Source organism: Pongo abelii, chromosome 15, assembly GCF_028885655.2.
Source record: "Pongo abelii isolate AG06213 chromosome 15, NHGRI_mPonAbe1-v2.0_pri, whole genome shotgun sequence".
Lineage (NCBI taxonomy): Eukaryota > Metazoa > Chordata > Mammalia > Primates > Hominidae > Pongo > Pongo abelii.
Window position 1 is genome coordinate 98,538,712 of NC_072000.2, and position 22,747 is coordinate 98,561,458.

A 22,747-nucleotide genomic window follows, 5' to 3' on the forward strand; every position below is an offset into this window, starting at 1 on the left:
CTTCATAAGAAATCTGGACACAAAACCAGGGAGGTCTATACCCAGAGAAAAGACCATGTGAGGCCCTGGCAGGAAGGCAGCCCCAGCGGGCAAGCCATCCTGCAGATGCCTTCATCTTGGACTTCCAGCTTTCAGAACTGTGAGAAAATACATTTCTGTTGTTTAAGGCACCTAGTAAGTGGTATTTTGTTTTGGCAGCCCTAGCAAACTAATACAGTGGGATTTTAATTTCATGAAAGGCATCCCAAGTTGGTCTCATCGAGAAGATGACATATGAGTAAAACCCTAAAGGAGGTGATGGAATGAGTTATTTGAAAATCTAAGGGAAAAACATTCTAGGCAGAGGGACTAGGCTCAATGGCTCTGATCTGGATCATACCTTGAGTGTTGGAAGAATAGCAAGACAGCCAGTGCTCATGAAGGGAGCAGAATGGGTGAAGGAGAAATAGGAGGACATGAGATCATAGGGTGAGGGCACTTGGAAGGACATTCTGCACATGAGATGGAGAGAATTGCAGGGTTTGGGGTGGGAAGGAGGAATTTTGTCTCCAGGGGACATTTGGCAATCTCTAGAAACATTTTTCATCATCACAGCGGTGGGAAAGAGGGTGGAGGAGCAGTATGACACTAAGTGGGTAGAGGATACCTTTCAATGCATAGGACAGCATTTTCCTCCCCTCCCCAGCAATTACCAGGCCCACAGTGTCTGTGGTGTCAAGGTTAAGAAACCCTGGTTTCAAGCTTATGGTGACTAGGTCTGACTTTTGTGTTAATAGGTTCACATTGGCTATGTTGGGGACAACTTTAGAAGAGGAAAGGCAGAAGCAGAGGCACCCTTGATCCAGGTGAGAAATAATGGTGGCTTGGACCAGGGTGGTAGATGGCCTCCTAATATTCCAGTTTATTGCTCCCTGCCTCCTCCCTCTTACTCTTCTCACTTTCTCAATAAACATTAACAGAGCCTTTACTATGTGCTAACCATTGTATCAGGTGCTGGGTAGATTCCAATGAGTATGGCTGACTAGGAGTCTTGTCTAGTTCACTTAAGATCCAAGCTGAAGAGAACGGCAGAGAACAGGCACTGACTTGGGAGCAGACTTTGTGACGTCCACTTGGAGCTGCAGATGGAGCTCTGGGGCAGTTGTCCGCAAATGCCATCTACTCAAGACATTAATGAAAGCACAGAATGAGCACTGGGTGGCTGATATTTCCATCTATCCAGCTCCACAAGCCAAAAACTTGGAAGTCATCTTCACTGCCTCTGCCTCCCTGACCTCCACGCACCGTCCCCCCACCTACCCATCTAATCCATCCCAGTTACCTGTAAAACTTCTCTTGAATGTGTTCACATCTCTCCATCTCTATAGTAATGACTCTAGTCCAAGCTATGATCATTTCCCACCTGGTCCCTGTTGTCACTCTGTGGCCTGCAATCTTTATTAGGCAGGATATATAGCCAATGCTGCAGAAACAGAAAGCATGGCCTCTCAGTGGCTTAACACAAAGAAGGTTTATTTCTCACTTACGCAAAGGTAGGTGGGGTGGTGCTCCTCCATCAGTCTAACTACCTGTATTTTTTCCATAGCAATTATCATAGTTTGTAATGATATATTTAATTGTATGCTTATTGGATTAGATTGATTTTCATTGTTCTCACTAGGATGTATGCTACCTGATAGTAAGGCCTACACCTAAAACAATGCCTATAATATAGCAATAATCCTTGAAATATTTTTGAATGAATGAATGAATGGATAAATGAAGTGGCTAAACTATAACTGGAAAACATTTAATTGCCCTGATCTAAAAAATTATAAAATATTATTTCATGCATAAAAAATTATATGTAATATATATGGATATTTTAAGCATAACAATAAAATAAACACTCATGTTACACCAATTCAAAAGGTAACACATTACCTATGCCCTCTGTGTGTCCCTCCCTGATCACGTCTTAGTCCTAGAGCTAAACAATAGGTTGCATTTTGTGTTTACCATTCCTCTTCTTTTTTTGGTCATTTTAACCAAGTATAGATATTATATATTATTGTTTTAGAATATTGTGTCAGTGGTGTCATATGTAGATAAACTTCGGCAATTTGCATTTGTTCAACATGTTTCTGCGATTTGTCTTCACTGAATTATGTAGTTGTGGTATATTTTCACTGATAGTTTTCCATTGATTGAGTAAAATGCAATTAGTGAAAGCATTTCAATGTCCATAAATGTTTGAGTTGTTTTCAGGCCTTTACTATTGCAATATGTACTGCTATGAAATTTCTTGTGCATAGCTCTTTGTGCAAATGTGCAAGAGTTTCTCTAGTGTTTTACAAGTTAATGCCGAATTATTTTCCAAAGTGGTTGCACCAGTTAACACCCACAAGCAGTATGTAAGTCTGCCTCTTCACATTTGCAAAACATTTGATGTGATCAGATGTTTAAAATTTTGCCTGTTTGATGGGTGTGTAAATTTGCCTTTCCACTTTTATTAGCGAGGGTTGAGCTTAATTATTATTAAGGTTATGTTAATTATTCTTAATTAAGGATTATTGAGATTGAGCTCCTTTTCATATTGGTGATTCTTCTGTAAAATGACTGCCTGTTTATAAATTTTGCCCATTTTTCTATTTAGTTGTCTTCTGATTTTTTTGAAGTTCTTGATTCTGGACAGTAATTCTTCTATGATTAATTGGTTGTAAATATGTTTTCCCAGTTTATAGTTTGTCTTGTCATGGTCTTTGTGGTATTTTTTGATAAATACAAGTTCTTAATTTTAAAGTAGTTAGAGTTTTTTCTTTTTTTGAGATAGAGTCTGACTCTGTCATCCAGGCTGGAGTTAAAGTAGTTAGATTTATCAGTCTTTTATTTTATGGCTTATGCTTTTGTTTTAAGAAAATTTTCCCTATTCAGATGTCATAAAATGATTCTCCTATATTTTCTTCCAAAAGTTTGAAAGATTTGCCTTTCATATTTCAGCTTTTTATTCACCTAAAATTGTTTTTTTTTGTGTATGATATAATTGTATTAGTTTCCTATGGCTGCTATAACTAATTACCACCAACCTAGCAGCTTAAAACAACATAAATTTATTATCTTACAGTTATGGAAGCTAGAAGTCTGAAATAGTTTTCACTGGGCTAAAGTCAAGATGTCAGTAGAGCTGCATTCCTAGGGAGAATTTTAAAGTTTTTTTTTTTTTTTTTCCAGGTTCTATAGGGTGCTGGCTTATGGCCCCATTTCATATTGAAAGCCAGCAGTCAGCCAGGTGTGGTGGCTCACGCCTGTAATCCCAGCACTTTGGGAGGCTGAGGTTGTTCTTGAGTCCAGGAGTTCCAGATCAGCCTGGGCAACATGGTGAGATCTCGTTCCAACAACAACAACAACAACAACAAAAATTAGCTGGCACACAGCTGTAGTCCTAGTTACTCAGGAGGCTGAGGCAGGAGGATCACTTGAACCTGGAAGGTCAAGGGTGGAGTGAGATTCTATCTCAAAAAAAAAGAAAAAAGTGGCTCGTTGCATCCTTGCATGGCATCACTCTGACACTGAACTTCTGCTTCCCTTTTTCACGTAGAAGGTCCCTTGTGATTACATTGAGCCTGTGGAGGTAAACCAGGATAATCTCCCTACTTCAATATCCTTAAATTAGTTGCATCAAAATCCTTTAGGCCATGTAAGGTAACATGCCCATATGTTCAGGGAATTAGGATGTGGACATCTTTGGGGAAACATTATTTTGCTTCCCATTATAATCAATTGATTCAGCACAACTTCTTGACTCTGTTCTGAACCTGGGTTCAGAGGGACACTGGTCTGGTGACAATAATAATAGTAACAACAAACACTTGTGCCAAGAATGTTTCTAAGCATTGTATGCATATTATCTCATTTAATTTTCACAACACTTTGTACTAAGTGCTACTATTGCTACTTTGTACTAAGTGCTACTATTATTCCTAGCTTAGAGATGAGTGAAGTGAGGAACAGAGAGGTGAAATACTTTGCTGAGGATAGGAAGCAGCAGAGTTTGACTCAACCCCAAGTACCTGAGCTTCGAAGTCTTAGTTAGCACCATGCTATCTTTTTTTTCAATTTTATTTTTTGACAGGGTCTCATTCTGTCACTCAGGCAAAAGTGTAGTGATGCAATCTTGACCTCCTGGGCTCCAGTGATCCTCCTGCCTCAGCCTCCCAAGTAGCTGTGACTACAGGTGTGCACCACCATACCTAGCTAATTTTGTTATTTTTTGTAGAGACGTTATGTTGCCAGGGCTGGTCTTGAGCCCCTGGGCTCAAGCGATCCTCCCACCTCAGCCTCCCTAGTAGCTGTGACTACAGGTGTGTGCTACCACGCTCGGCTAATTTTTGTATTTTTTGTAGACAGGGTTTCACCATGTTGCCCAGGCTGGTCTCGAACTCCTGAGCTCAAGCAATCCACTTGCCTCAGCCTCCTAAAGTGTTGAGATTACAGGCGTGAGACACTGCGCCCAGCCTACCATGCTATTTTTAAATGAATAAACAAAGTGGATAAATCTAGTTTCCGTTAGCTGTGTGTTCATGACTAAGTCACATAAATTCTCTGAGCCTCAATTTCATTATTTGTATAATTAGAATAGTGATGCAGCTTTTCTGCATTCCACGGGGATGATTTGAGGGCACGTTGAGACAACATGCATGAAAGCAGTTCAGATAAGGAAAACAGAGATCCAAGAGTCATTCTGCCACATGTCACTGGCAGAGCCAGGACAGGGACTCAGGTTTCCCGGCAGCCAGGCTGAGCAGGCTACTTCCACCACAGAGTGGTAATTAGAGCAGTTACAAATTCCAGTCATCAAATTGAACATTTTCCCTTCATCACCCTCCTGCCCTGGAAGGGCCAACATTAAAGCTGTATCTGTATATTCAATCAATTGTTCATTAAGAATGCCCTCCAGTTTTAGATGATACTGTTACAAAATCCAAATGTGAGACAATACTTTTTAGCTGGAACAGGGTAAAGTTGACAGGTAATATTTTGTATCATTTACAAATCAAAAGGCAGAGAATTTCAGAAATTGACAGAAAGGGGAGGCTGTAAAATACTTGCTTAAGAAAACCACCTCCTCATGTGTTTGCCTCTTTTCCATCCTTATCCTATGTTTCTGTCCTCTTCTACTTCCCTTCACTTCTCCTTAGTAAAGTAGGGATTAGAAAACCTGAATTTTAGCTGTGGGCATCATTACTGACCATTTTGCTTTGAATTTCAAAGGCAAAATTGAAAAACAAAAGAGCCAAGAGTGGGAGATTCACTCTACCAGATCTTAGGATGTATAATTAAGCCACAGCAATAAAATCAGCACAGCACTAGTACAGGAACAGATCTAGATCAATAGAATAGCCACAAGAGCTCAGAGACAGACGTGTGTGTCTCTAGGGACTTGGCATACGCTACAGATGCCATCATGCATCTGAGGGGAAAAGATGGATTGTTTGGTGGGTGCTGCTGGGAAAACTGGCTCACTAAATAGAGTTAATAATACTGTATTCCTGCTCAAACTGTATGCAAGGTGAACCCCAGATGGATTAAGACCTGTGACAGGTAAAAGTATGAAGCCAAATAGGGGAAAATGTAGGAGAATATTTTGCGACTAACAGGTGGGAAAAGATTCTTAAACAAGACCCCAAGACCACACTCCACAAGGCTAAAATTTGATGCATTAGGCTAAATGAAAATTAAGGATTTCTCCTCCATTGCAGCATAGCAAAGACCAAGCAAACAGGATGCATGAAAGATTGAGAGAAATATTTGCAGTGTTTTTCTAAAACTGACAAAAGATTAATATTTAGAACATATAAGAAACTCAATTGCTTCAATTCATTCAGAAAAAATAATAATAAAATCCAGCAGAAAATAGGTAAAGGATGTAAATAGATAATTCACAGAAGGAAAACAATCTCGATGGTTCTTAAGTATACGGAAAAATGGTTAACACCACCAAACAAAGAAATACAAATCGAAATTACAATGTGATACTACTTTACTGATTTCAGATTGACATAAATTAGGACATCGAATAATACCAAATGTTAGCATACAAAATGGGAAACGGGTACCTTCTTACCTTCATGTGCCATTGGTGGGTGTGAAAGGCAAAGCCATCGGGAGGGCAACATGACAGAGTGAAACCAAACACTGTGGACTTCATGACCCAGCGACTCAATTTCTTATGTTCTGTAAGAGACACGTCTAACACCCATTCCAGCATGGTCTGTGGTAGCAAGGAACTGCTGGCGACCTAGATGTCCGTTATTTGAGGAATTGATAAGTAGAATATGATAGACACACAAATCAAATACTATTATTAGTCATTATTAATGAACTCTTGTTGTATAGTGTCACATGGATAGATCTCTAAGACACTGAGAGAAAAACAAGGAACAGAATGAGTTCTCATCACAATGCCGTTCATGTATGTTAAAAACAGACACAAACCATGTATCATTTGAGGCTGTATATGGTGCATGAACTGGGACATACCTTAATAGAGGAGAGGATGCATATGGCGGGTAGAAGAATGGGTGTGGAGAAGGAACGAGTGAAAAATAAAAACAAAAAAGAAAAGAGCCTTGCTGACTGACGAGCTGAACAGTACGAACTTGTCCCCGAGGTCCAAAAAAATCGCCCCAATCCCCCTTCCATCTCGTCCCATTCTTAACAGAACCAAGTGCAAGGGACTCAGCGTGGCTGTCCAGAGCTGGGCTTTTCTTCACCAAGGACCTAGGTCCTCTTCCTTCCACCCACCTCGCCATGCCCTCGGTGCCCGAGCCCCAGCTCTACTTCGACGGCACTTCTCAAACACGACCAAACACACCCAGGCTTCAACCCCAGACCGGCCTGCTTTTATTATTTCTCTTGGGAAAGCCTTATCGGTCGCTAAGATTCTGTTTAAGTGACTCTTCTTTGGGAGGCCTTTTCCGAATGCTGCCCTTGACCAAAAGCCAGCCCCTCCAGGGCTGTATTCCCACAGCCCCCTCCCCCGTCAGCCGGGCACCCCGCGTCCTAACTGCTTATTTTGGGCACTCAGCGCTCCCCTCAGGGCTGGAGTTGTGCTAGGGGGGGTCTCTGGTTTCGCGGCCCACCAGCTGGGGTGGGCGGTCCTGGGAATAACTGGACAGTTAAGTCAGCAGGTGCAGCCGCAGCCCAGCCAGCTCCCTCTCCTCTGCTTCCGCTCTCATTGGCTCAGCCTCCCCGCCCCCTAGCCCCCGCCCCCCGCCCCCAGCCCCCGCCTCAGCCGGCTGCGGGAGGCAAAAGGCTCTGCGCACGCGCCTTGGGGTGGGGCACCCTTGGTTGGGGGCGGACGGGGGTTTAGGAGGACGGCTAGGAGCGAGCGCAGAGGGGTGGCGGGGCCGCCGCGTCGCTGCGCGGCAGTTGCGTCCGGCCTCTCGCGCGCGGCGCCCGGGAGGGGGCGGGGCCGAGGCGGGAAAGGTGGCGGGCCCCCGCCCCTGGCCCCGCCCCCGCCGCCCGCCCGCGAGCCTCGCCCCGCCCCCTCGCCGGGCCCGCCCCGCCCCCTCGCCGGGCCGTGCTCTTGCTCCCGCCGCCCGGCAGCCTCACGCTCGGCTCCAGCGGCCAAGAGCGGGACAAAGTCCTGCTGGTGGGCGGCCGCAGGGCTGAGGGCGTCCGGCATCCCGGGGCCGCTCCGGCCCGGGCGGCGAGAGTGCCCGGCGGTCCATGCATCCGCCGCCGCCCGCCGCCGCGATGGATTTCAGTCAGAACAGCCTGTTCGGTTACATGGAGGACCTGCAGGAGCTCACCATCATCGAGAGGCCGGTCCGCCGGAGCCTCAAGGTGCGCCCCTGGGAGAGGACCTGCTCTCACGGCGTCCGACCGCCTGCCCCGCGCGGCCCCGCGCTGATCTCCGCCCCACCCCACCACCCTCCCCTCCTCCGGGCCGCCGGGACCCTCTCAGTCGGGCCGGCCCCTCCTCCTCCAGCCCCTCTTGCCGTGTCGCCCTAAGCCAGTTCCCTCCCGGACCCTTCCTCAGAGCGGACCCGGTCCTCTCTAGTCTGGACCCCCATCCCCAAGGGACGGGTCCCTGCCCCAGCCCCGGACCGGCGCCAGCCCCGCGGCCCTTGCCCTTCCTGAGGCGTCCAAATCCCCCCGGCCCACCCCCAGGAACGGCCGAGCCCCAGCCCTCGGGGCAGCCCCAGCGTCCTCGGTCGCGGACCCCCTTCCTTCCGCCCCCCCATCCCCAAGGGAGCTGCCCCTCGAGGCCGCAGCCCACTTCTCCCCGGTCCTCTCCTGGGCTCCCCAACCTCTGGTCCGCTGACGCCGTCCGGGTTCTGGCCCCAGGCCCACCCCTCGGTACACACATTCCCGACTCCTCCCCCCACCTCTCCCGGAGACACCACCCGGCGTCCCATCCCCTCACCCCCAGCCCACCAAGTCAGATCAAGCTCGAGTCCTTCTGCCCTCGAGGCAGCCCGGCCTCCCCTCGCTTCCCAGCCAGCACTCTTTCTCAGTGTCGTCCTGGTCCCCGTCTACAAGCCCTCGCGACCCTTTGCCGTCATCCTGAGTCACCGCGCATCCTTTCCTCCCAACCCTTCCAGCACTCTAGCTGGGACCCTGCTCCCCAATCCCCTTGAGGGAGTCAACCTTCAGCTTGCTCCCCCCACCCCTACTGGCTCTCCCACCCCGCAGAGTCATCTTCCTCCCGGCGGCTCCAACCTTTAGCGCCAGCAAATCTAGTTTACGGACCGGACCCCTTTCCCCTGGCCATTGCTTAATTAGCTGCTTTAGCTCCTCTCACTCCCACCTGCCGCAATATCTCAAATCTCTGGTTTTCTTCCAGCCCCGGAGTTTATTTCCTTCCCTCCCCCACTCCAGATCTTGTCCTTTTCATGCCTACTCGGCTGCAGTCTTCATCCATCCCCCTTTTAGCATTTCTTGGGGTGGAAAATGCTGGAGAAATAGCCTTGAGGTATTAGAGATAAAAAGTGTGTGTATTCGTTTTATAACATGCGTATGAAATGGATTTCAGCCAAGGTTCTGAAGCCACGATGTGATTTTCAAGCTGCAATCCAGGAGCTAGAAGGATAAAAACACAAAAAAACAGCCCCCTCCCCAAACTCGACCACCCAGTTAGTGACCTCCGTGATTGATGTCGCCTGGTATCCTCAGCTCCTTGATTAGTTTTCATTGTTAATGCTTAATTGTGAAACTTTTTCACTCGTTTATCCTCATAGAGGGTCACTGGGAGGTTGGGGGGCAAGACTGAACCAATGTTTGTGGTGCATAAATGTGCATTTTACCCTTGACAGACACCGGAAGAAATAGAAAGATTGACAGTCGATGAAGACCTCAGTGATATTGAAAGGGCTGTTTATCTGCTCAGGTATTTCCTAGTCTTTCTGTGAAATTGCTCTTTTTTTTTCCCTGTGGCAGCAGAGATGAATGCTTTCTAAAATGTATGTTCCCGTTATGTTCCGATTTACTTAGCCACTTGAACAGAGTACTTTTGTGTGCATAGTACTTAACTATATTATAAATTAGATTTGGCTATGGACTTATGAATTTGAGAATTTAAATGAAATACCTAATTTATAGAATGTTGCTTGGAGGAGCAAGAGCAGATGGTTTGAGTTGAACCTCATCCTTTTTTTCTTTTCTGGCTTTGGTTTGTCTCACGTAAGATTCAGTAAGTTTAGATGAGACTTGAGTATACAGTGATTAGATTTAAGTTCATTGTAGAGTAGGAACATTATATGGGATCTGCTATATGGAAAAAAATCCACAAATATGGTAGTTCATTTTGCTGTTCAGGATATCCTGTTTGTATTACTTTTGCTATGCAAGCTTTATGATTTTGTCTGAGGGGTTTTAGAAACTTAATTGAGCCTACTGTCATTTAAATTTCAAACCATCTCACAGGCTCTACAGAATTGCTTAAGGCAAATGGTTACTGCAAATATTTACAAGATTTTTCTGAACTATTTAAAACATTGTCTTGTAGATTGAGCATCTTAAAAACTAATACAGTGAACATTAATGATGTTTTAATTAGTTGATTAAAATTCTTTAGAAACAAATTTCCTATAGCATTTTGTGTATATTTAAAATTTTCATTAGCTTACACAACATATTTTTCCCTTTTCGTAAATTAGTCACTCTTTTTTTCCAGAATCAGGTTTTGAAAACTGATGTAATTTACCTCCTAGGATATTTGTCATCCGTGTTTCCTTAGTTCAGTGCCAGTTTCAGGTACTGGCAAGTTTCTTGTTCTCCTTTCTTGTTTTCAGATCATGTTTCCAGTCCCATGTTATTCATTGAATGATCCTGTAAAAAAAAAAAATTCCCTCTCCAGGTCTTCAATTTTCTTAATTACTTTTTTAGCCTACTAAAAGTGGCATCATGAGTTTCTGTTGTAACTTTAGTCAGAATATCAGCATATTTACCATGTAGACCATTCCTTCTGATAATTGTATCATTTAGAAATGTTTCTGCATCTTAGCTTTATGTTGATGTTATTTTTCCCCCTCTTTGGGGTATCTGTGGTAGCATGCTCTCATCATTTCTACCTATTTACTTCAAATAAAACTTCTATTTATGTTTGAATTCAACGGTATGTGTTTTGGGTGTTTACTTAGAGAATAATCCAACTTTTAACCCATTTTCATATTTTATTGTGTTATATTTGGAATACCTTATTCCTTAATAATTAACATGTTTATTATGGTGAACAATAGTTGTCAACATTTGCCTTTTCCCACAGTTCTTTTACTCAAAGTAGGTAGAAAATTGATGAAAGTGTGGATGAATGTGTTTTAATATACAACAGTTAATGATTTGAAATAAACTCCTGTTTATTCCTACTGAATTCTTTTCTTTAGTATAAACACTGGCTTAGAATTAGGAAATGGAGAGTCTTGCTCTATTTACTTGTGATAGAAGACACCGTATTCTAGATATCAGTGATAAAGCTTCTTTTTTAGGAAAGCTTATTTGTTTTCTATTTTGCTTTTATTGTTTGTTAGCAAACCAGGTTGTCTGAGTTGTCTGTATTTCTCAGACTCAACATAAGTTTCGCTCAGTTCTGGAATTTACAAAGCCCTTAAAGAGACAGATGGGCCCTCTCATTCTTAGACAAGAGAATTTTAAAAGAGATTCAATATCTCCTTTAGTTTCTTGTGGCTCACCTACCTTGAAGGAGTTTTGCAAGGTGACTCACAAGGGGAACACTGGTTTGGTTGTGTATGGGTTCTCCAACTGAGTTCTTCTTTTGTATCCCTACCATCTTACCACCTCCTGGGGGACCGTGGGATTTCACCTTAGTCCAGCTTTGGGAGGGATGATGCCAAGAATGCCTGAAAGGGTCTTTCTTCCCTGGGATTCAAGGGAGGGGACAGGATTGTTTCATAGAGATGTTCTGAACTTTGCCTCTGTTTAGGCCTTCTCATCTTCTCTCATGTTTTGAGCCTGCTATTGTAGATGTAATTTATTCCTTTTTTTTTTAGTTTGTACTTTGCTGAGTCCTTTTTTCCATCTGTCAGTGTCAGTGATTTTCAGGTTTATTTTTGAGCACTTTACCTTTTCCTCTGCATTGAATATTATATAAATGTATAATATATAACATGTTACATATATATTTTCTCTCTGCTTTTATGTGTCAGGTTTGTTTCTTTAGTTCTTTTATTTTGTGCATTGAAACTATTTTGGAGTATTATGTTAAATTAGAATTCAAAGTCAGATGTGTAAGCATCAGTAAGCAATGCTTTATATTAGTGGAGTTTCTGATAGCATTTAGATTGAATCCAGTATCTGAAAAAAGCATTTTATATATAGAGTACTGCATCGATAAAAAACAAATTATACTGTTCATTGTCTTACCCCGAAATATGACACATCAGTTATTAATGACATTTTCACAATTAAGTTTAGAATATTACAGTCTTCAAAGATTTGACACAGATGAATTTGTGGTTTTGCATACGTACGATACTGATATACCCATCTGTGGCATTTAGCACTGAAGCAAAACAACTTTCCTAATAGTCACAGCTTGTGTCTTAGTCAAAATCATATCATATCTTTTTCCTGTTCTTTCTCTTCTTTGTGATTTTGCATATATTTTTGGAATGTACTTAAAACATGTGAGTGATTTTATTATAGAAGAATCCTAAGTATGTATACTGTGCTTTCATTAGGTAAATCTTTACTTGTATATTTCTGATTGCCTACCAGATAAAGTGTAGACCCTGAAGGCTGGCATTCAGAATACTCCATAGGTGACTCTATCTTAGTTGTGCAGTGTGATGTCCCACCAGTCCCTCACTTTTAAAAATGGCTTTATTGAGATATAATTCATAGTCCTTGTAGTTCACCCATTTAAACTGTATAGTTAGGTGAGTTTTAGTATATTCACAGAATTGTGCCACCATCACTGCAATCAATTTTAGAACATTTTCATCACCCCCAAAAGAAACCTTGTACTATTAGCTATTACTCCTCAATACCAACCCTCTCAGCCTTTGGGAACCACTATTCTGCTTTCTGTATCTGTGGATTTGCCTATTCTGGACATTCCTAAACATGGAATCATACAGTATATGGCCTTTTGTGATTGACTTCTTTCACTTAGCATAATGTGTTCAAGGTTCACCCATGTTGTAGCAGGTATCAGTAGTTTATTCCTTTTTATTGCAGTGTGGTATTCTACTGTATGGATATAGTGCTTTTGTTTAGCCATTCATCAGTTGATGGATATTGGGCTGTTTCCACTTAATTCTTCACTTTTTGATTCAGTCATGCTGGCCTTTTCGCTGTTACTCAGTTTCATTGTGTTTATCCTTAACTTTTGCTTTTCCTCATCCTGGAGTACTCTTTCAATATATCCCCATCCAACATACACCATCTCTAGGATCCAGCTGTAATCTTACATCTTTCATAAAGTCTTCCCTAACTGCTTAAACCACATGGATCCCAGGCTTCTTTGAGCTCCCTTATCACTTAGTGGTGCTTTCTTCAATTGGCCATTAATCATTGATTTATATTCCTTAACTGTGTGTGCATGTTTTCTTCAGTAGATTGTAAGGTCCTGGAGGACAAGCTTTTAGAGGACAAGGGCAAGCTTTCTTGTTGTTGTTCTTTCTTGTTCTTCGCTGTGATAAAAATATATACCTCTTAATGGAATAAAGAGTATTTAAGATGACCATACTGCCAGATGAATTAAGCAACTTCTGATATTTTTGATTTTAGGTATTATGGGTCATATCTTGTCCCACAATTTATTATCTATGTGACAGTGGTCAAGTTAGTTGTGGTTGGTTTTCGAGCCCTGCTTTTCATTTGTAAAGTGGAAATAATCATTCCCTTTTCCCAGTGTGTTTGAAGCACCTGGCACATAATAGGCATCCCATTACTGTTAATTCCCTTCTGTCTCCTTTTCCCTTTCCCTACTTCCTTGCTACATAGGTGCTCAAGTTACATTTAAAACTTTAAAAGAGGATAATGGTATTAATTTTGCCTTCCAATAATTTAATAAACAGACAAAGTATACCAACTGAAGTTTGTGATAGATATCCATTAACTTCATTTGCTAATAGTATTTATCAGAAATTAGAATCTTCACAAATCATAATTAAGCATTTTTAACTGAGTAATAGTAAGGTCAGCCTGTTGATTTATGTTTTCTTACTAAATGACCCTAAGTAATATTTGCTATTATGGATTAAATGTGTTAATCGGTTAATGTACTGAGACTAGCTTTTATGTTGCTTACTTTTAAAGTCACTTGTGACTTTAAAAATATTTTTCACTTTGTGCTGTGACTTTTAAAGCATTTTGCACTTTGCTTTCCCAGGACAGTCAGATAAAGAGCTTTTCTTTTTTTTTTTTTTCTTTTTTTTTCTTTTTAAAGACAGGGTCTCACTCTGTTTCCCAGGCTGGAGTGCAGTGGCTATTCACAGGCACGGTCACAGTGCTCTAACTCCTGGGCTAAAATGATCCTCCCACCTCAGCTTTCTGAATAGCTGGGACTACAGAAGGCACATACCACCACCACAGCCACTGCCCCCGATCATAAAGTGCATCTTTAATTGGAACTTTTTTTTTTTTTAACTTTCTCTTCCTATTTTTTAAAGAGTAAGTGCTCCCCCTAGTGATATGAAAGAGTGAGATTTCTGCAGTCAAATCGGTGGAAATAAACAAGTGTCGTACCATGTGAGAACTCTGGTGTACTTCTTCTTGGGTTCAAGACTAGGATAGGGTAGCAGCAATGAAACACGAAGAACTCCAGTGATTAAAGCTTTGCTACCCACCTAGCTTTTGGTTGTTTTATCTTTTAAAATACCTATCTTATTTGCTATCCCAAAGTGGAAAGTTGTGTGAAAAACTCCTCTGAATGCCCTCCTTTTTATGACGTGTGTCCCCACATTTACTTTCATTATTGTCTTGATTTCTGTTTTTGATGCTTGCTGCCTTTCAGTATTGTTTTAGTGAGGCATGGTGTGTGTGTGTGTATGTGTGTGTGTGTGTGAGAGAGAGAGGGAGAGAGAGAGATCACATTTGCGTTGTGCATGCATGTGTGTATGTGTATATAGGTGGTCTTGAGTGACAGGTATTGCTTGCTCAGTTTTCTTTAGTGATACACAGGAGAGGACTTTTGCATTCTTCACAATTAAGATAGATAGTTGGTTAGTTAATACAAACAATTGGCTAGAATCATAAAATCGTAAATGATACATATTTTCAACATCACATTTTAATGTAAACTATAAATATATTTTCATTTGCCAATCTTTTGATGTAAAGTCATGATCTTTCCTTTGAGTATGGGTCTGCTGATTCAAGTTTGAAATTCTCTTTCTTTCATAAATCACCCCATAATGCATTTACAATATCAAGTTCAGTTTTCTTTAAAGTTGAACAAGAATTTAAATTTGCTTATGAAGCAGTCTGAAAGCATGGTTCTAGGTTTTTATGATTTTCTACTTGTGTTTTAAAAGTTTTGTTCTTCCATACTTTAATAGCAATTTTCTTTGACAACTTATGTTTATTGAATTTAGTTTTTCTAAAACTTTTGACTTAATTTGATAGAAACAAATATATGTGTTCACATATTTAGGTAATATTTAATTAAATTATGTAATTGCAACAGCAAGTGAAATTTGAAATAAACTAGTTTGGGAACATACTTAGCTGACTGTTAATTACAACTCAACTAGTGAGAGTGGAATTCTGTAGGCTTTCCAGAGAGTAGTCTATTAGCGACGAGCTTTCAGCTTGCAGTTGCAAGGGAGTAGAGAGAGTATTGCTTAATCAGGTCTTTTAACATCTTGTCACATCTCAAATACCTTTGTTTGAGAGAGATACATACCATCTCCTTTCCAAGTTTGCTCTGTGATGATCTTGCTTCATTCTTGATATTCCTCTCCTGTCTCTCTGTTGAATTTGTTCCCATGGTCTGGTTTGTTCTTTGTTTGCCTTTATACATTTCAAAAAGTAATGAATTTGGAATATCAGTTAAAGAAGTACTTTCATAAGCTTATATTTTATTTTTTAACGCGAACTTTGAATGTATGCAGAAATGTGCACAAATCATAATACAGCTTGTTGAATTTTTCACAAGTGAACACGCCCATGTACCCAGTATCCAGATTAAAGCATAGAACATTATCATGTTAGCTTAGTAGCTTCCTTTGTATTCCTGTCCCAGTGCCCCGTACTTCCTGCAAAGGGTAGCTACTCTACTGACTTCTAACACTATACATTGATTTACCTGATTTTGAACTTTATATAGTAGGAAGCACTCTATGTACCTTTTGTGTATAGCTGCTTTTGCTCAATATTTTAAAGAAGAGATTTATCCATATTGTTGCATGGAGCAACAGACTGTTCATTCTCATTGCTGTATACTATTCCATTATGTGAATATGCCACAATTTATTCATTCCACTGCTGATGGACGTTTGGCTTAGTTTTCAGTTTGGGGCTTTTATGAGTAATGCTGTTATAATCATTCATGTACAAGTCTCTTGGTGAATACATGTGTGCATTTATTTTAGGTATCATTATAGAAGCAGAATTGTTGGTCATAGCATATGCCTATGTCCAGCTTAAAAGATATTGCTAAACAGTTTTCCAGCATGCTTTGACCAGTTTGTACTTCTGCCAGCAGTGTTTGAGTGGTCCCAGCCTATATATTTTTAGGAAACAAAAGTGACAAACTTCTAGTACATAATTTCTAGCATATCAATAATGAACTTCCTAGTTAATAGCCTTTAGATGTTTCGTTTCTCTGTGCATGACTTACACCATCTAACATTTTTTCTTTCCCTATAAGAAGGGGAGTTCTATAAGGTTTTACTTGGCTACACTGTTGGTTAGAAGACTCTCAGTTGTTAGATTGTCTCTTAGGAGATAAGGCATGTCGTGTGATTAGTTTTTCTTAGAAAAAGAGAAACAAAGTGGATATTGGAGTCTACCAGTTTATGGGGGTACTATTCTCAGTCCCGGTGCTTTTAATGATTCTAAGAGGTCCTCATTAAAAAAAATTGCCCATGTTGTCATCCTCTGTGAAGATGATGTACAAATGACTTGCCTTTCTACGTGGAAATTGCAGGCATCTTCATTTGTATTTTTTAGGACAGAGGGATCATTGTTTAATATATTAAGAACAGTATATAATGGATTCCAGCTGTATACCTTCCATTATTGCTAAGGCCAGATTACTGAAGTCTTTGGCAAACCTTGAATTCCCTGTTTTGGAAAAGTACTAGGTCTCTGAATATAAAGGGTTTGGAGATTGTTTCCCATCTCTGTTTCCTTGTCTTTTGTTATGAGAACAACCATGGGAGGCATCTGTGTCTTTTTTCCTACTTACCGAACATTTAGAAAGGTTTCTCTGTGACATCTGTAGAAAGCAGAATGCTCTCATGGGATCTATAGGAAAAGCTTAAAAATAAAAAGTGAAATATTTTCATCAATGTAAAAGTGACCCATATAATGTCATTGAAAAGACCTCTGAAAGCGTAATAACATAATGTGATGTGAGAGAATTGAGCAAAGTTTTCATCTTGTAAGCATAGTGTTTTATTACTTTAAAAAAGCCTATAAAATTCTGTAGTGTAAAATAATTTCATAATATGGAATAATAAAATACATTAAAATAATCTATAAAATAAGATAATATATAAAGCAATATAAAATAAATGAGTATACATATTTGAATAAAGAATGTGTCAAGTTATGTAACTACAATGTAATCATATTATAACATATGTATATTGTAAGTGTGTATGCATGTGTGTGTATATGTTTATTTTCATGAGCAATTAATTCATCCCAACGCTCCCTCTTGGGAAGTAGCTAAGTGAGACACAGGGACACAGGAAGATTGAGTTCTATATAAATTATAACTAATTTGTTCCCAGTAAAAGGTGGGAGTTGTACTGCTTGGTTCCCAGTCTTGTAATGTTGAATTGTGCAGTAGTTTCTTAGTATTGACATTAAGAATTAAAGGGTTCACCATACCAAGTGGTAAAATTCATAGCTTTCTTTTTTTTTTTTTTGAGACAGGGTCTTGCTCTGTTGCCCTGGCTGGAGTGCAGTGGTGCGATCATAGCTCACAATAACCTTGAACTTCTGGGCTCAAGTGTTCCTCCTGCCTCAACCTCCTGAGTAGCTGAGACTACAGGCACTAGCCACCATGCCTAGCTAATTAAATTTTTTTTGTAGAGTTAGGTTTCTTGCTGTATTGCTTAGTCTTGTCTCGAACTCCTGGCCTCAAGTGATCCATCTATCTACCTCAGTCCTGCAAGGTGCTGGGATTATAGGTATGAGTCACCAGGCCTGTCTTCCTTCTTAAAATTAAGATTGCATGAAGGGAATTAAAGCACTGAATAAGGTCCAATGATCTTTTAAATCTGTACATCTTTCAGTTTGATATTTTGGGTATTATAGTGTCTTTCATTGACTATGTTGGCTATCAAATGTGGAAAGCATAGAGAAAGTGTTTAGGCTTAGTTCTGCATAGTCATCACTTTTGGCTTATCCTTATACTGGTATAATATTGGCATATGGTAATCATGTTAGTAATAATTACAAAATCTATTATACCCTTAGAATGTAATTTTCCCTCCAATCAGAAATGTTAATAATGGAAAAGATTTGTAATGCAACTAATAGTTGCTTTACAGTAAATCTTATGAATTTAGGTTAAAACATATGAAATATCTGAGTACTTATGTGCTAGGCATCTCCTGGGGAATGAAGGTCATTATACTAGCAGATACTTGTATTCAAGGAGATAGTTTAAGGATGCAAATGCATTTTTCTTAAATTTCAGTAGAATAGAGGTTATCCCCAATTAACAGGTACTGGGAGTCAGTGTGTTGTATTGGAAATAGTTTAAGACAGACCCAGATTTATTCTTGGAGGCTGAGGCTTGCTCATTTACTTACTGAGAGACCTTGGGTAAGTTGCTTATCTTCTGTGAGCCCAAGTCCCCTAATCTAAAATGGGAATAAATAGGCTGGGCATAGTGGCTTTCACACCTGTAACCCAGCAGTTTGAGAGGTCAAGGCAGGAGGATCAGTTGAGCCCAGGAATTCGACACTAGCATGGGCAATATAGCGAGACCCTGTCTCTACAAAAAAATTTAAAAAATTATCCAGGAATGGTGGCTTGTGCCTGTTTTTTGGCTACCTGGGAGGCTGAGGTGGGGGGATTGCTTGTGCTCAGGAGTTTGAGGCTGCAGTAAGCCACGAATGTGCCACTGAACTCCAGCCTGGGCAACAGTGTGAGACCCTGTCTCAAAACAAACAAACAAACAAAAATAAAATGAGAATAATAATACCTTCATTGCAGGATTGTTGAGAAGATTAGAGGAAATGTATGTATAGGGCACAGTGCTTGGTACAGAGTAGTGTTCAGTAAAGGATAGTTGTTGCTGCCCTTTTAAATCATCTGTTTGGGATTAGGAACATATTTTACTTTGGATATATAGGAAACATCCCATTTAGAAACTTCTTGTGTTACGTTTCCTCTCTAGATCAGTTTTCTAGATCGGGCACCAAATTCCCCCATCTCCATTTTTGGAAAATAAATTTATTGAAGTATAATTTAAATAAACTAAGTTTATAGTTTGATGAGTTTTGACAAATGGGTACAGCTGTATAACTAGCACAAAATATAGAACATTTTCATTACCCCCACAAAAGCCACTGGTATCTCTTTGCAGTTAACGCCACACCCTAACCCTAAGCAACCATTAATCTGCTTTTTGTCACTGTGGAATAATTTTGCCTGTTCTGGAATCTAGACATAGTTTTTTGTATCTCTTGGATAAATGCCTAAGAATGTTCGTTGGGTCATATGCTGACTATATATTTTTTTCATTTTTTGAAGCTTTTTGAGGTATAATTCACATCCAATAAATCACACATATTTAAACCATGTAATTTAATGAATTTTGACATATATATACACAATTCAGATATTAAACATATCCATCACTCCCAAAAGCTACTTGTGTCCTTAGATTATCTCTCTCTCCCTCCCGTGAGCCCCTTCCATTCCAGGCAACCACTGATGTGCTTTCCGTTACTATAAATTAGTTTCCAATTTCTAGAATTTTATAGAAATGGATCATACAGTCTACTCTTTTGTCTGGCTTCTTTCAATCTAATTATTTTGTAGTTTATCCTTGATGTTGCCTATATCGTTAATTTACTGCTTTTTATTATTGATAATGATTCCGTTTAATGGGTATAACACATCTTGTTTATCCATTCATCAGTTGATGGACATTTGGGTAATTTTCAGTTTTCAGCTATTACAAACTTATTGACTATACACATTCATTTATAAATCTTTATGTAGACATGTGCTTTCCTTCCTCTCTGGTAAACATCAAATTGCTGGACCATATAGTAAATATATGTTTATACCTTTAAGAAACTGCTAAACTGTTTCTAAGGTGATGGTACCGTTTTACATTTCCACCAGCAGTATATGAGCGTTTGAGTTGCTCCTTATACTCTATAACACTTGATATGATCAGTCTTTTTAATTTTAAGTCATTCTAGTGGTGTGTAGTGTTATTTCATTGTGTTTATAATTTGTTCTATTGATTACAGAGAGTACTGAAGTCTCCAACTGTAATTGCAGGTTTGTCTAGTCCTCCTTTAAAATATATAATTTTTTACTAGTAGTTTAGTATTTTGAAACTGTGTGGTGAAATGCACATAAAATTAGGATTATTATGTTTTCTTGAATTGACCCCTTTATCATTATGTAATGTTTATTCTTTGAAATATACTTTGTTAGGCCGGGTGCGGTGGCTCACACCTGTAATCCCAGCACTTTGGGAGTCCGAGGTGGGTGGATCACAAGGCAGGAGTTTGAGACCAGCCTGGCCAACATGGTGAAACCCTGTCTCTACTAAAAATACAAAAATTACCTGGGTGTGTTGGTGGACGCCTGTAATCCCAGCTACTCGGGAGGCTGAGGCAAGAGAATTGCCTGGGAGGCGGAGATTGCAGTGAGCCAAGATCGCGCCACTCTACTCCAGCCTGGATGACAGAGCAAGACTCTGTCTCGGAAAAAAAAGAAAAAAAAAAAAAAAAGAAATACACGTCGTTTTGAAATCTACTTTAATATTCACATATTCATTCCAATTTTCTTTTGGTTAGTATTTACAAAGTATATCTTTTTCTGTCCTTTTAATTAATTTTTTTAATTTCAGAATAATTTTAAATTTTCACAAACATTGCAAAGTTAGTATAGAAAGTTCCTATGTATCTTCCACCAGTGTCCCCTAATGCTAACATGTTATTAATACATAATCATGGTACATCTTTCAAAAATTCAGAAATTAACATTGATACATCACTATAAACTAAACTTCAGACTTTATTTGGATTTCACTAGTTTTTTTCACTTTTTTTTTTTTTTCTGTTTCAAGATCAACTCCAGGAAATTGCATTGTATTTAGTTGTCATGTCTCCTTAGTCTTCTCTTGGCTGTGACACTTTCTTAACTTTTCCTTATTTTTCATGATCTTGATAGTTTTGAAGAGTACTGGTCAGGTATTTCATAGACTGTCCCTCAAGTTGGATTTGTGTGATGTTATTTCTCATCATTAGATTGGGGTTATGTGCTTTTAGGAAGAGTACCATGGTGGCGAAATGCCTTTCTTATCTCATCATATCAGGGGGTTCATGCTATCACCATGGATTTATCATCAGTTATGTTAATTTAGGTCATTCAGTTAAGGAAATACCTGCCAGGTTTCTCCACTGTGGGAGTGGTGAGAGATGACGTCCAGCCTTTCCTCATCTTAGGAGAAAGCATTCTGTCTCTTACCATTAACTATAATGTGGTTGTACTTTTTTTTATAGATACCATTAGGTTAAGTTTCCTGTATTCCTAATTTGCTAAGTTTTATCATGAATGGGTATTGAATCTTGTAGAATTTTTTTTCTGTATCTGTTGATATGGTATATGGCTTTTCTTATTTTGTCTTTTAATACAGTGAAGTACGTTGATTAATTTTTGAATGATGAACCAACCTCTCATTCTTGGAATAAATCCTACTTGTTCATTATGTATTAGTCTTTTTATATGTTTCTAGACTGTATTTGCTAATATTTTGTGGAGGATTTTGTCATTTATATTAATGAGAGGATTAATCTTCAGTTTTCTTATAATGTCTTATTTTGATTGTATTTTATGAAGGTGACCCTACAATCAAAATGCCTTTTATTCTGTTACACTGCTTAGTTTCTTCATTATTACTACATAAATAGCATATGGACTTAGTCTTTGGACAACATATTGAAATCTTGACAGGGATATATATATCTTGCCTAAAATATATATATGTGTGTATACACACACACACACACACACACACACACACACAGAGAAACATTTATATCTTGATATAGTACCTAAATTATTTGCTGTTGAATTACATATGTTGTAATTAATAATTATATTTCCTTAGACATTTGTGTAGTTGAAATTTTCTAAGAGAGTAGATCTTAAGTATTCTCACCACAAAAAGTCAGTATGTGAGGTGATGGACATGTTGATTAGCTTTACTATAGTAATCATTTTGCAATGTATATGTATAGCAAGACATAGTAATCACTTTGTAGCCTGTAAATACATAGTTTATTTTTTCTCAATTTACAATTAAAAAAGGTTAAAAAATCCCATAACATTGTATATCTTGAATATGCAGCATTTTTGTCAGTTATGCCTCAATAAAACTCAAAAAAATTATTTTAGAGTAACTAGAGGACTGATAATTAATATATTGTTGAATGATAAGTATGTCTAAAACAATTACCATAAGAGAAATCAGGGAGAAAATTGACTTTTTTTCTCTTAGAGAAGAAAATATACATATGTAAAATTTATTTAAATGAATAGTTATTTAGGAACCCATGAGAGAGATTATAGGATCAATAGTTTTTAAAAATTAGCTCTTGCTTTGTGGAGATGACATTTTGACCCTGATAGTAACTGGCTGGTTGACCTGAGTTCCATAATCTCTGTAGATGTTGGTTTCTTCATTGTCACAGTGTGAAGGAGATGTATTTTATTTCTAAGACCCCCTTTTAGTTTGAACATTTCATTGTATTCTATCTTATCCTGTCCTTATTAGAGAAAAGAAATAATTATTTTATGTAGCTTTTACAGATTGATTTTAGATTGACTGATGAGTTTTTAAATATTATAATTGATTTGTTTGTATTACATT

General features: G+C 39.3%; 1 protein-coding gene and 1 long non-coding RNA gene across 8 annotated transcripts in view; one reads left to right on the plus strand and one right to left on the minus strand.

The window, feature by feature from the left end:
- Positions 1 to 792: 792 nt before the first annotated feature.
- On the minus strand, positions 793 to 7,221 carry LOC129049970 (uncharacterized). Its single transcript, XR_008513446.2, has 3 exons — positions 6,104 to 7,221; positions 1,322 to 1,462; positions 793 to 1,158 (listed from the first exon to the last, which is right to left on the minus strand). It is a non-coding gene; the product is annotated as an uncharacterized LOC129049970 (long non-coding RNA).
- A 313-nt stretch (positions 7,222 to 7,534) lies between these two features.
- Positions 7,535 to 22,747, plus strand: part of PPP4R4 (protein phosphatase 4 regulatory subunit 4) — a 107,242-nt gene continuing 92,029 nt past the window's right edge. For 5 of the 7 annotated variants that reach the window (XR_008513196.2, XM_063715722.1, XM_063715724.1 and 2 more), the window contains exons 1-2: positions 7,551 to 7,827; positions 9,300 to 9,373. Coding sequence is in view for 6 of the 7 variants with exons in the window: in XM_063715722.1 (XP_063571792.1) it covers positions 7,711 to 7,827; positions 9,300 to 9,373 (191 nt within the window). In the remaining variant the exon portion in view is untranslated. Of the gene's footprint in view, positions 7,828 to 9,299; positions 9,374 to 22,747 lie in introns of all 7 variants that reach the window. The other 2 variants (XM_002825063.6, XM_024232000.3) reach the window with 1 other exon arrangement.